Below are 13,981 nucleotides of genomic sequence, written 5' to 3' on the forward strand. Positions count from 1 at the left end.
CGTCCCTTCAATATGACGTCACGCAAGGGGCTTTGCTACAACCGCGATGCTACGTCGCCCCCTAGTGGACAGAATGGAAAGCTACAAGCAGCGTCCGTCCTTATTAATTAATTAATTCAGGTAATTTAATATATATTTATTTTGGACATTGAACAAACAGATAGAGACATGTCTTAGTGTTGTTTCTCAAACCAGTTTTGTTTTTTTGTAAATAAAACACAGATACACAAAAATAGCGCACCGTGTTTTATTTTTAATCCTACCTAGAGACTCTAAAGCGGGGTTTGTCATAATAGGGTCGTTTCACAGCGGGACAACCTTCAACACAAAGACTGACGTCAAAGAGGAAAACAAAGCGAACCACTTTTTATTTTAAAACTTTGAAACCCTGAAGTGATGACAATTTTGACTTTGCCCTATGAAACAACAGCGACAACAACATCAATCTGAAGAGGATCAAAGGAGAGCAGGCACACTTATAATAAAAAGGTAATGTTTTAGCTTCCCCTGGTATCACTGTTAAAAAAAAAGGAGGTTAGGGTTAGTTAAGTATTGACTCAAAATCAAAATCACACTGTAGAAGAGTTTGAGGTGTCACTCGAAAAAGATAGAAGATAAGAAACGACTGTGCTGATGTAAGTCTTCCTAGTCTTTCTACCTAATTACAGAGTTACTGTGGATGAATATCTCACCTAAAGAGCATCGATTTCATCATATTTGACTTTAGGGTGCATGCATCCACAGCTACATCAGCCCAGACAAATTTTACAATTACAGTCCCCTCATGGGAAACTAGAAAATAAGGAGAGACTAAGAGAGGAGCTATTTCTTCCAAAAGGTGAGACTTGAGTGCAGTCCTCTCTAATCCAAATCTGTCTGAAGAGAAGCAAACAACTCCACTGGAGCGCAAAAATAACACTCATTATCTAGACCTGGAAAAACAAACTTGACAACCTCCACAGGGCCACTTCTCTAACTGTCATGTTGGAATCCTGCAATTTCCTCTATTGATAGTTGACCCTGCCCCTCATACTCCAGTGTGAGAGAGTCTAACAACACAAAGCAGAAACAAGAAAATGTTCTGAGCAGGAAAGCCACCATAAAACTGCTACAGCTTCCATCCTGAATGCTTCCTTCACCATTTTCTCACTCCCAAATATGATATTGATCATATTTAATGTTGATCAATTATCTGTCTGCGTTCTTTTAAGGCAGCGAAACAATCAACAACCAAAGTATTTCCAGTAACCTTGGAAAAATAATTCAGTTCTCATCAAATGAGAATTAACTGATAAAAAATATATTACTGTGAGACTTTTGAAGAATGAATGATTTTCATGATTTTTGATGAACAAAAATGTTGAATAAAACCAACAGCCACTGAAAAGATTTGTAATATGAAAAATCAAGTTCCTTTTAGTGTGATTATAGTTCATTTATCAGGATTATTATTATATATTCATGTGTTTTCTTGTAAATTGACCTTGAGCGACCTGAAAGACAGAATGAATGGAGTACGATTCTGCTTTGCATTTGTATTTTATTGCTGTGTTGTCTCTTTGTGCAAAACACCAAGACAAATTACAATCAGCATTTTATTGAAATGATAATAATAAGTGAATCTTGAAGGAAATTCTGTGTGGTAGCACTGAAGGACAGCGGTAAAAACACTGTATCCAATAAACATAATATCACTGGATTGAATAGAATAAAATGTGAAATAATATATTTGAGGCTATTGCAGTGTATATGAAACGTGTGTTGTTATCTGTATATATTCATACAGAAACTTAGAAATCACTATGAAATAAAAACATAAACAAGGATAGTTTGACTTATTCATTTTATTGAAAGCAAAAAAAGAGACAATGTTTCCATATATGGCCACGACACAGACAGAGTGAGGACATGAGCACAGAACGCTATTGTCTATTTCTTTTACTGTGTGTGTGTGTGTGTGTGTGTGTGTGTGTGTGAGGTGCAGCAGTGAGTCAGAATGGACGACATGGAAACTGAGCTATGATTACTCTTATTTCTTACAGCTATGATTGATGCTATAAATACCTGCCATGAGAACAATCTCTTTCACAGCAAAATCTGTGCTGGGTACATTCAACATTTCCATGCAAAGATCGATAAGATGAAGTCTTTACATTATTTACACTTTACCAAACATCATGCAATAGGGTGTTGGCAGGTCAGTCACCAGCAGAAGGTGTCTGTGATCATTGCTCTGTATCATTTGCCAGGTAGGACATGATAGACTGTGTCCAGGTTGGGTTTTGTCCCTAATGGACACCTGGCTGTACTGTTGGTCTCAGCTTCCTCAGGAAGAGCACGACGTCAGGAGAGAAATGATAAGGCAGTGGTTCCGAAACTCTTTCTCTGACGCCCCCCTTTTTTAGATCCCTCCCTACACATTCCCCCCCACCCCTCTGATGGGTCGGTTGGCCGGGGATGATGGCCGGGCTCTGGACGCTCATTCTCCTGCTCATTCTCCTGCAGCGAGACGAAGAACTATCGCCTCATTCATTTACCTGAGGCGGTACTTCTTCATATCGCTCCTCTTCCGATCCCACGCCGTGCCCCCCCCCCCCTGCAGTAGCTCTGTGCCTCCCCCTAGGGGGGGCGCGCCCCACTTTAGGAACCACTGTGATAAGGGATCAGATCAGATCTTACTCATGGAACTTGAAGCGTTCCGCCTCCTCTCTGTAGAGGTGGTGGTTAGGTTATCAAGGCTTTTCCATGTCTCCTTCTCTGTATAAATCATATACAGACGCGTATCCTGATGTCTGAGAGAAGTTGAGTGTCAGCTGGTTGTCCTCGTTGGCGCCAATCTGAAGTGTAGCAATCCAACGCAGAATTTGATCAAAGTTGCTGTTTGCTTCCCTCCTGCCTGATGAGGATCCAGATAGAAGTGGCACTGGGCTTTCTGCACTAACTGTAGATTTAAAAGATAAGATGTCAAGTGTCTGCAGTAGCTGTGCAGGTTCCAGATTGAAAGTGCTTTTACTCACACGTGGGCCTTATGATGTCCTGGCTGCTTGAAAGAGCTCTTGTGGACTGCAGCATCTCCTTGTCCAGTTTTTCTATTTCCTTGTTGATTTTGCTCTCAATGCTTTCCCCTTTCTCCTTTCCCTTCTTCCATTGACCAAAAGCCATGGGTTTTACTTTCATCATCTCTATTGGTAATCAGTCAACAAAACAAAGAATTAACAGAAGAATATCGCAAATTTAAGACATAAATCATCCGCAGTACTCACCCTGTAGCTTCTGTTTGGTGTTTGGTGCTGCTGGTTGGCTGTCAGTTGGACACTGAGGCACTGACATTTCTCCATGAACTGTAGAATAAAACACAGGTGGAAAGTGACTCTGGTGTCTTGGTCAGCACTGCTGTGGCTGTGAAGGTTCCAGATTTAAAGCATTTGGATTTACATTTTGGGAATATGATGTCCGTGCTGTTTCTCCGATGACCTGAGGATCGCTGAATGTCCTCATCCGGGGTTTCATCTTCCTTGCTGATGTTTGTCTCAGTGGGCTCCACCTTCTCTTTTCCATCCTTCTTCCTCTGACCAATGGTTAGTTTCCTTATGTCGCCAACTGGTAATCAGTCATAAAAAGAAAAGGATTAAAAATAGAATATCCCATACTGAAGAAATATGTGATCACAAATACTCACCCTCTAGTTTGGGGAACTTGGGGGTTGTTGCTGCATTGCCTCTGATCTCAGTCTGCAGATCAATGAGTGTTTGTCTGAATCCCCCTATCAGCTCCAGCTCTCTCCTCCTGATCTCCTCCTCCAGTCTATGCCTCATTACCTGCTTCAGCTCCCATCTAATGAACTTCTCCTCAATCCTACACTGGATGTCATCCATGTTGGGGATGAAAAGCCTGTCATCGTTGCCTGCCATCATTTCCTCTATCTTCTCAAACAGATCTGTAATCTGACTCATATCTGCATTGTTTTTGTTATTGATGACATGGTACCTGTTCTCACACTTGTCTACCAGGCGCCGCAAATTGACCGGCTCCCTCTCAATGTGCTCCTCAATAGATTTCTCGGCTAGATTGTCTCCATAGGTGAACACAACGATGGCGTGTTTCCAAACGCTGACATCAAAGAGGTTGACGTGTTCCTCAATGGCTGCCAGCTGAGCCTCTCTGAAGGACATGTCCAAGGGAACCACCAGTAACACTGCATGAACCCCTGTGGGGCAGAAGGACAAACCGCGGACGATTTGTTTGTCCACCTCTTTAGTGCAGGAAGAGTTCTTGCACCAGCCCGGGGTGTCGATCACAGTGACCTGTCTGCCAGCCACGTCCGCCTTTCCCATTGCACAGATCTCATTCTGAAAAGTGGCAAAGGCTTGTTTGTGCAGAAGTGTGTTTCCTGTCGCGCTCTTCCCAGCTGTCTTTCGACCAAGCATGACAATCCTCAGCTCCTTTAATTCATGTTTCAAACCTAAAGGAATGTGACAGATGACTTAAGTGAGTAAGTTTTGAGGTCAGTCAGGACAAAATACTTGCTGGTGTTTCCTATACAACACACACCGCAGAGAACAAACAAGCACACACACTGACTGAAAATACATAAAATGGAACAATTACTAAATAACAGTAAACCCTCACCCACCATAGATCAGCCTCAACAAAAGCTGATCTGATCATAATATGTTTCATAAAACTGGTAACATCTGCCAGGCTACCAGCATCTGTCTATTTACTCCTGTTGTGTTGAGAGATGACTGAAAGGAACACCATCTTTGAGAGAAGTGATGGCACAAAGTTTGTAAGTGATTTTTAAATCTCACCTCTGAAACTCTTCCTCTTGACGTCGACCTGATCTCTCCTCAGTTGTGCTGCTGCTTCCACCTTCATTCTTCTCTCCTCCATGGTCAGAAGGATCTGCTCATCTGGCACAAAGTGCTCATTTCCAACTTCACTGATTTTCTCCAGCAGCTCTGTGACTTGAGTTCCATCATCTACATTCTTGTTGTCAATGACATGGTATCTGTTGCCACAGCGTTCCACAAGGTTCTGCAGAGCCTCTCCCTCCCCTTCTATGAACTCTTCTATGGTGTTGTCTCCCAGCCAATCACCTCTGGTGAACACCACAATGGTATGACTCCACACATCTCCCAGCAGCTCCAGGTGTTTTGTCACAGCATCCATGTGAGGGGCAGTGAAGGATGCGTCTGCATCTATCACCAGCAGGAACACGTGGGGCCCAGGGGGGCACAGGAACATGCTGCGCCTCACTTCCTCTTTGATTGCTTCGGGTGTTTCCACGGCAGAAAAGCCTTTCCACCAGCCTGGAGTGTCCACCAGCGTTATTTCTGTTCCGGACACATAACCGCGCCTGGCAGCCGCATGGGCCGTTCTTTTCCCGTTGTCTTGCTCTTTGAATCCTAAGATGGTGTTGCCTAAAGAGGTTTTCCCAACATTGCGACTTCCCAAAAGAACGATCTGGAGTTGTGGATTGGGTTTCATTTCTTCTGTTATTAGACAAAGCAAATCATATTTAGACATATATGTACATATCACTGGGCCCCTGGTGCTGTGCCTGCTGGATCACCCGCACACTTACAACAAACACTGTTCAATGTTATTGGCTATAACTGTTTTCCAGCTATTACAAACCAACATCTTTGCATTGATATTTGAATTTCTCATCGTTGGTATACAGATTCTACTGTCCACATTCAGTTCTATCCTTTAATCATTATCCTGATGTTGAATGTTATGAACTATTTGCAACTCTAAGGATCTCCATAAACAGATGACAATGATGAAGATGACAGCAGTGAAACTCAAGCAGCTTCTTAGGAGAGTTCTCCCACTGTTTCCACTCACCTGGAGTGTCGAGTGTCCTCATGTGTTTTCTGTATTGTCTTTCCTCTTCTGCTCTCTCTTGCCTCTTTTTTGCCCGTTCCGTCTCTTCCTGCTGCTTTGTTTCAATGATGCGAAGAGTTGGCTCATCTACCTCATAGTAGCCACCACTGTTCTGCTGCACCATCTCGTCTATCTTCTCCAGCAGGCCTGTGACCTGTGATGGCTCATATTTTTCCTTGTTAAAAAATACACAGTACCTGTTTCTGCACTTTTGTATTAACCACTTGAGCGCCTCCCCTTCGCTCTCGATGTGCGTCTCTATTGTCCTGCCATTCAGGTAATCACCACAGGTGAACAGCACCATGGTGTATCTCCAAACTCTCCCTCCTAGAAGCTTCATGTGTTCTTCCAGGGTTCTCCTCTGGGCTGAGGCGAAAGCAGAGTCTATAGGAACAACAAGCAGAAAGGCGTGCGGTCCAGGCAGACACCTGAACGGGTTCAGCTTAAACCTTTCCTTGTCCCTCTCTGGGATCTCGGCGAGGGAGAGGGAGCTGCTCCATCCAACGGCATCCACCACGCTGAGCTTCCTGCCCGCGACCTCTCCATGTCTGAGTTCAGACTGAGCCGTTCTGCTTCTGCCACACTCAAACCTTTTGTCTGTTAGTATGGTGTTGCCACAGGAGCTCTTGCCAGCCCATCTCCCACCAATCAGGATCAGCCTCAGCTCAGCAATGGTGCTCTCTTTCATTCCTGTATGGCAAAGAAAAAAAGATCAGACTTTTTGAACCCCACATGAAGCCTGGTTACTATGGTCTTCCTCTGCTCCTTATTTATTTTAATTTAATTTATTGATCATTCTTGAAATGACCCAATGGAATTCTGGATGGAGTCGAGAAAATCAGATAAGGATGAATCATTATTTCCCATCAACAGTCTGTGTGAAGCCATGAATGTGCCTATTCATTTCAAAATACCGGTTTGTAGGTGGAGGATAGTGAAAGCAAGAACTACTTTGTATGGAGCCATCAGATACTCTGATTAAAATCAAGTCTGACTGGTTTTCTCAACTACACTCAACACAATAATCTACAGGTGCTGCTCCTCACTTTCTGGTCTCAAGTTAAGAATGATTACAGCTCTAGAATTCAACAATTTTCTTAAACATTTCCCTTACAATTTTTCTGCAATTCTGTTGAATAAAAAGACAGATAATGAGTTAAATAATTAATCATACATAAATCATACATGATATGAAGTAGTTGTTGTATTTTATAGAATTAATGATAATGAATGGATGGGTTAAGATTTTCACACAGGTCATTTCTCATCCTGCTTTTGAGAGCACAGCTTCAACTGTCAGAAATACTGTCTGTAGATTCCAGACAGCTAAAGTTAGTGTGTGTCGGATTAACTACGCAGCTACAAACAGTACCAACCGATTTACTCACTCAAAGAGGCTTCCATAGTTCCTGGCCTTCTTGCTTTACCTTCAGCATCAAGGTCTCCGGGCGCTATGCAGCAGTCAGTGACGATGAATTCTGCCAGACGTTGTTCCCAGTAAAATATGTGAAGAAAACAGGGATTGGGCGGATTCTAGTGTGTTGCCGGCATGCGGAGGCACAGAGTCTGTGCAAACCTCCGGGTTTGCCAGTGTTAATGTCAACATGAAACTGGTTTTACCACTTGGGTGGCGTTTCTCGTAACTGATGCAGGTGGTTGAACTGTTGTTAATCTGCTTCATTCTTTTCCTGCTTTGTGTTTTGATTCAAAACCTCCTTGGATTTGGTAACCATCAAAACTGTAGAAAAATATGGGATATAAGCTGAACAATGAACTGGTGACAGTTTAAATCTGGATTTACACCTTTACCATTTCATCATGTGTGGGATTTCAGGGAACAATTTCCTGCAAAATCCTGCTGGCAAACTCATTTCACCTCTCAATCAGAAGCTCACATTCCAGTAGCACACCCTCTACACACTCTGCACAAGTCAGTGAATGTTTCATGAGCGCTGAGCCGCGTCTGTCTGTCTGTCTGAGCATCTTTAGCTCTGTTATTGCAGAGGGCAGCAGTTCTTCCTTCAGCGTATCTGGTTATTAGGATGTGCTGTATTAATTTTAATCCCTATCCCAACCGCAGGCCTGTCAGCTCTTCGTCACAAAGCAGCAACCTTGTGAATCGACACCAAAACGTCAGTTTCTTTGAACAAATACCACATTTCATAAAGGATTTTGGGTCTCTATGCATAATTTCTTTGGCAGTTGACCATGGGCTTTGAGGTTTTAGAATGCTGTCAGAAGTTCAATAGGCTGCTGGCTGTAATCTAATTAGTAAAGTGAAACAAGTGCACATCAATGAGGTTCACTCTCGGGCATTTCCGTACTGAATACTGGAAGGGGATTTATTTATTCAGGTTTCATACTCACAGAAAATGAAATACAGGACCAAAAAGAAAGAAAAGCTTGTATACATATGTGTGTGGGATGCACATGTATTTATTTTTAAGTAAGAGATTCTGGAGTGTTTGAATCCAGATCTTAAATTCCTATCCAGTGGGTTGGAGACTATAATTATATTCTTTCACAGGTGACGAAAACTATAATAAATGAGTGGAGTGCTTATAAATGATTTCAGTCAAACCCCTCACACTCATTTACAGTGAACCAGTCTCATTCAAATTCCGCTGCACTCACATAAGCACACACACTCAAATGGAACATCAGCATGCACCGTATCATCAGTGACGCCAATCAACGACTCAAAAAGCTCAGGGTCAGTCAGGCAACACCCCCTTCTCCGTTTCCACGCAGCCATTATTGAGAACATTCAGTCTCGCTCTCGCTCGAGCAAACACACCAATGAGAAGCAACCGAGTATTGTTCATAATTCTTCTAAGATTATTGGTTCCAATCACTCTGATCAAACCTTTTTCCTTTAAGTTTTCCTTTAATTTGTCAACAAACTGTCTTTTCTGAGAGGAGTTCTTTAGCTGCCAGGATATAACCGCTTATCTAACAGATTGGACATCTCCATCCAGGATAGATCCCACTGCACCTCTGTCACATCCTGCTTGGTTTGGGGAAGCTGCATTGCTGGCAGATCCTCCTTGGAAAACCGACAACAGCCACACCTTAAAAGAAACTGGTTCCTTCAAACAAACAGAGTGCCAGTAAGGATATTAGCTAGGAGGTGAGCCAGTAAGGATATGTTACAAATATGGCAAACATACTTACATACTGGATAGAGTGACTGACTGACCTGTAGTGATAAAGGAGCCACACAATGAGAGGAAGGAGGAAGAGAAGTCCAATCCCACATGATAACAGGATCCATTTCCAGGTGTCTGAGCAAGGAAAGGAAGACTAACAAGTAAACACGTTTCTTTTCCCTCAATGATGTAACAGTGCTTCATTATGATGCCTAGTCATATCCAAAATATGTTCTTCATGAAACTAGTGCCACTGAACGATACTCAAAGTGACAAATGGGAAAGTCTAGAAGTTTCAGAGACGAGGGCATGACCATGAAGACACACGTGAGACTGCAAATAGTGATCAATGGTGTATGACACACTTCCTGTCTGCTATGTTTTCTAGTGCCCCTTTATGTATTGTATTGTATTTATACCACTCAGGGACAGCAGGTTTAAGTTAGGCACAATAATGTTTAAGATGTAAGGAAGGAAAAATGTAATGTCCACATATGAGGACGCAGGGTCTCAGGAGGTTAAATGGAAAAAACTCAATAAGCTAAATCAGGTGTGTTCAGCCAATTGAAATCAGTGAGGCATCAGCGATCACACCTGATGTACAGTATTTAATCATGTGTAAGTGGAGCCGAGATGTGGAAACATTGTGGCGCTGTGGTGCTCCAGGACTAAGATTGAGAACCACTGATGTGATCTAAACGTTCATTAAACTGCAAGGTCAAAACATTTCTCATAGTGGTGCGCAGTAATGTGACATGTAGGATGAATAGGGGCTGATCCTACATTAGGGCATTACAGAACACAATTGTGGAAAGTGGACACTATAATTTAACAATCTTGCTCAGCTCATCATTTATAACTATCTGCCTAGATTCTCATTTCTACAGCAGAATGCATAATAAGCATTCACTGAGCCCCTTAGATGTGAAGGGTGTGAGTTCAGCACTGCTGATAATGAAGCAGCTTATCATGACCTGCAGTTACAGTCTCCATTATTATTTTTAGTTGCTTTATGGTTTATGCAAAGGAAAATTACTTTGAAGGGCAGGGCCATACCATACTGTTTACCCTATATACAGTATATATACAGTATATATATATGTATCAATAATCTATTAACACAATTCAGTAAGCAGCCTCTTTAACAGGCTATATTTGTTCCAAAACTGGGAGTTATCTGGACGAGTCAGTAAGATTATAGATGGTGGTCACATGGTATCTTCATGTGTGGGAGAAATGGGTCTGCATACATGACAATAGAATCACAACATCAGTGCAATGGATCAGCGTCTAATAACGTCAGTGTTCTTAGTAATGTAGTTACGACTACATCAATAATGTGAAATGAGTTTACCATGAGGAGAGACTGCTGTCACAGCTGATGCGTTGCCTAAACAACAGAACAGACGACATTTTCAGAGTGATGTAAGAGGAGAAAGATGAACATTACCATGAAATCACATAAAAAGATGAAGGCCTCACGTCTGACTGATAACCAGCTCTCTGGACTCTCCATCCCTCCGTCCATGGATGCACACTTGTAGAAGCCTTCATCTGCTTGTGTCACATTGTCAATAATAATCATTATTTCTCTATCTGGACTGAAGGAACTGTGAGTAATAACCTGCTCTCCGTCTTTAAAGAAGGCTGTTTTATTGTGGTTCCAGCTCCAGTACTGACAAAGGAGGACCACCTGATCTCCCTCTGATACGGTGAGGATGGGGCTCTTCAAGATGATAGCACCATCTGTTTGGATAAAGACAATCACCATTTAAATAGACAATAGAATATACTCTGTCTACCTCATCATGTTTTCATTTTAAAAATATTCACTATCATACATATTACACAGTGACAATGGTTGATCTGCTGTGGAGATGGAGAGACGTGTTTGTTGTTAACAAAGAGAGGGAGAAGGACTCAATCAGACTTGATCAAAGGAAAAACAAAAGAAGAAGAATTATGGCAATTAAATGTAGTCTCAAGAAGAACATAATCTATATTTCTTTCCTAATTAATTCCTCATTTCTGTCACTTTGTTTCACACAACATCACTCCAACCCCGACTCACAGCTCACTGTGATGCTGACTGCGTGACTGCGGCCCTCTGTGCTCTCACACCAGTACAGCCCACTGTTCCCACTGTAGACACTGGCGAAGACGCACGTGGCAGGGGTGTCTGCGCTAACAGCACCTTCTAGTGGTGAACAGGACTCATTATGGAAGTTGGTGCTCCTCAATCCAAAATCCTGAGAAAACTGCATCAGAGTCCAGCGTGAGGAATTAATCAGAGACACGGGGCACCGCACCGTCAGACGCTCCCCCCGGAAGATCTGCCTGCTACCGGGAGTCACACTCAGGGAGGGAGGGAGCAGCTCTGGGGAGGGAGAGGGAGAGAGAGAGAGAGAGAGAGAGAGAGAGAGAGGGGTCAGCAAATAGATGTTTCCTAATTTGACATATAGTTTCATTTGCGATGTTTCCCCCAGTGTGCCTGTGCTGCACAGTAATGGGTCACATGGGATCAGAATCTATAGAACCACAGAAGTTGATAAATAGACACAAAGCTGTTGTGATGGTTCCACTCCAGCTGTCTTTGTTTTAATAAAAGATGAAGATTTCCTGCTGTTCACTGTCACTCAGACGCAGCAACATTAGAAAGGCACAGATGACTGAAGCAGCGATGATTGTAAATGATATTCATATTCAGACATCAGACACAATGACCCTGCAGGACTGAGGGAACCTGATATGAGCTTATTGACCAGATTTGGCTTTCATATTTAAGTAATTTTGAGAAAGCAGATGGTTTGTGATTGAATAAACCCATTAGGTGAGATCATATACCCTTATGATATAATATGATATGATATATGATATTTAATAGGTCGGTTAGATCATAAATGTATATTGTAACCTAGATATTTGGTTTACACTCACAACTGAAAGGAACTTAATTATTGGTTTTACACAAAGATTGCTCTGATACCATTCAAAATCTAGTTAACTGCACTAACTAACTATTAAAAATACTTGATAAAAATATGCACAGTTGAATTGACACATATATGAATTCTCTCTGTGCCGTGTTGTCGTGCGCACACACAGAAACGTGACGCCACACTGCAGATCTCCTGGCTGAGGCTGGAGCTCACCTGACACAAAGAGTCTGATTGGCTGGCTGAGAAACACGGCAGTGCTGTTGTGGCCCCCCCGCCCCGCTTGGCACCAGTAGCTACCGCCGTCCTCTCTCGTTACCCCGGTGATGGAGTACCTGTCACCTGAGACCAGGTGCCTGGGGTTCAGGGTCAGACCGGAGCCCGGCTTGTGCCTGAACCACCGGTAGCTCCACACATATGGGGAGCCTGACACGACTCTGCACTGCAGCGACACAGAGTCACCACCGTAGATGTTTGACCCTGAAGGCCACACAGACACACTGACCTTGGGAGTCTCTGTAGAAAGATGGAAACATGAATGCTTCCCTTGCTTGTATCAAATACACTCTGAATATTTGTGTGTTTGTCATCTCCAGTACCTTTAGATGCTGCAATTTGGACAACAAAAGCTGCTACACCTGAAATACAAGAAAATATATTAAGAAATCCTCCTCCTCCTTTCAGATACACAGAAGAACACATCAAAGGTTCTCTTCTTGTTGTTTGTTCCTTCCACATCAGTGGCATTTTTGGAATGTTTGTCCCATGAGCCTGCAGTCAGCTGATGCTCTTGTATCAGCATCATCTCAGCTACACATTTGTGGATGTTGCATGTTTCTTTTCAGTTTGTAAGTCTGCAGCAAATTCCATTTATGTTTCCCATGTAAGCACATTTATTTGGTCTGTTATGGAACAAGGTGGACCAAGCAGCACCTAGTGATGGTCTGACATATGACAAGTATGATGATTTCTACATGTATTACTTTTGGAGGAACTGACTCCCTACTATTGTTTACACACTTAATGGGTGCTGCTAATTAACACACACATACAGTACACACACACATTTATAGCCCCGCCACACACTGACAGTGGGGAGCTTCCTGCGTCTTAATGAGCCTCCCCTGTGGGAACAGAGGAAATGTACACAAAGTTGCAGCATTTTCCTGTCGGACAGCTTCACCATGCACACTTTAACACAGAGCTATGACAGTTAAACAGAACCCAACATAACTCACAGTTGTGTCGGGTGGAATTTGCAGGATTTGGCAGGTCACACCAGATCTTTTCCATTAGGCCGTCTCAGATTCTGGCTGCAGAGGATTTTAATGTAGCACTCTGAAGTTTTCCCAGCAGCAAACTAACAGCCTAGTAAATTTATATCCCTGCATGCTGAGAACTACAGCAAAGGACACATCACCACTTTGATTGTAGCTCTGCACTGATTTGACAGCTGCATGCAGACCCCCCCCCCCCCCCCCCCCCCCCCCCCCCCAGTAAAAGGGCCAGAAAGTAAACTTGGACACAGTTTTGTCAAGCACAGAATAAAATGACTCAACACTTAATGGAAACACATTGATTTGTTTTCTCTGGAGTTTTGCCCATTATTTTACCCAAACTCTGCTTAAACACTGTAGTCTACTGAGAAACCTCCACATGGAAGCAGATGTGTGTGTGTGCGCGCGCGTGCGTGTGTGTGTGTGTGTGTGTGTGTGTGTGTGTGTGAGCCAGTTTGTCTGTGTAACTCACCCAGAAGTGTTGAGATGAAGAGGATGTTCATTCTAGGATTCAATCTCCCAAATTGGATGCAAAATGCGTCACGGTTGTTCTCTCAAAATCATGTGGACGCCTTGCTTGCTTGGCTGTGCCGCTGCTATAAAATGAGAGACAATTGTTAACAGTTAGGAGGAGCTTTGACTCATTATCACAGCCAAACAGCTGAGATGATCATCTTGGTGGAGACACTTCCTTCCTCTGTCAGTTAACAAGCCAAGCAATTCAGAA

General features: G+C 42.9%; 2 protein-coding genes across 4 annotated transcripts; both read right to left on the minus strand.

Annotated features, from left to right (window-relative positions):
* Positions 1-1,829: 1,829 nt before the first annotated feature.
* On the minus strand, positions 1,830-7,481 carry LOC143003048 (GTPase IMAP family member 8-like). Its single transcript, XM_076153523.1, has 8 exons — positions 7,281-7,481; positions 5,854-6,582; positions 4,812-5,495; positions 3,680-4,462; positions 3,436-3,600; positions 3,264-3,341; positions 3,018-3,182; positions 1,830-2,941 (listed from the first exon to the last, which is right to left on the minus strand). Exons 1-8 carry the CDS (start codon positions 7,294-7,296, stop codon positions 2,733-2,735), a joined length of 2,829 nt encoding a protein of 942 aa, XP_076009638.1. The 5' UTR covers positions 7,297-7,481; the 3' UTR covers positions 1,830-2,732.
* A 532-nt stretch (positions 7,482-8,013) lies between these two features.
* LOC143002909 (B-cell receptor CD22-like) lies at positions 8,014-13,846 on the minus strand. Of its 3 annotated transcripts, none has more exons than XM_076153308.1 (8): positions 13,727-13,846; positions 12,577-12,615; positions 12,194-12,493; positions 11,113-11,418; positions 10,524-10,787; positions 10,396-10,431; positions 9,092-9,176; positions 8,014-8,963 (listed from the first exon to the last, which is right to left on the minus strand). In XM_076153308.1, the coding sequence occupies exons 1-8, from the start codon at positions 13,755-13,757 to the stop codon at positions 8,819-8,821; spliced, it is 1,206 nt and encodes a 401-aa protein (XP_076009423.1). In that variant the 5' UTR covers positions 13,758-13,846; the 3' UTR covers positions 8,014-8,818. The 3 variants fall into 3 exon arrangements, with proteins under 3 accessions (XP_076009423.1, XP_076009424.1, XP_076009422.1); XM_076153309.1 differs by having other exon boundaries at positions 8,016-8,981; positions 11,236-11,418; XM_076153307.1 differs by having other exon boundaries at positions 8,016-8,981.
* Between the last annotated feature and the right edge of the window lie 135 nt (positions 13,847-13,981).

The sequence above is a fragment of the Genypterus blacodes genome, unplaced genomic scaffold (genome assembly GCF_046128005.1).
Source record: "Genypterus blacodes isolate CSIRO-AG114 ecotype Tasmania unplaced genomic scaffold, CSIRO-AGI_Gbla_v1 ptg000058l_1, whole genome shotgun sequence".
Classification (NCBI taxonomy): domain Eukaryota; kingdom Metazoa; phylum Chordata; class Actinopteri; order Ophidiiformes; family Ophidiidae; genus Genypterus; species Genypterus blacodes.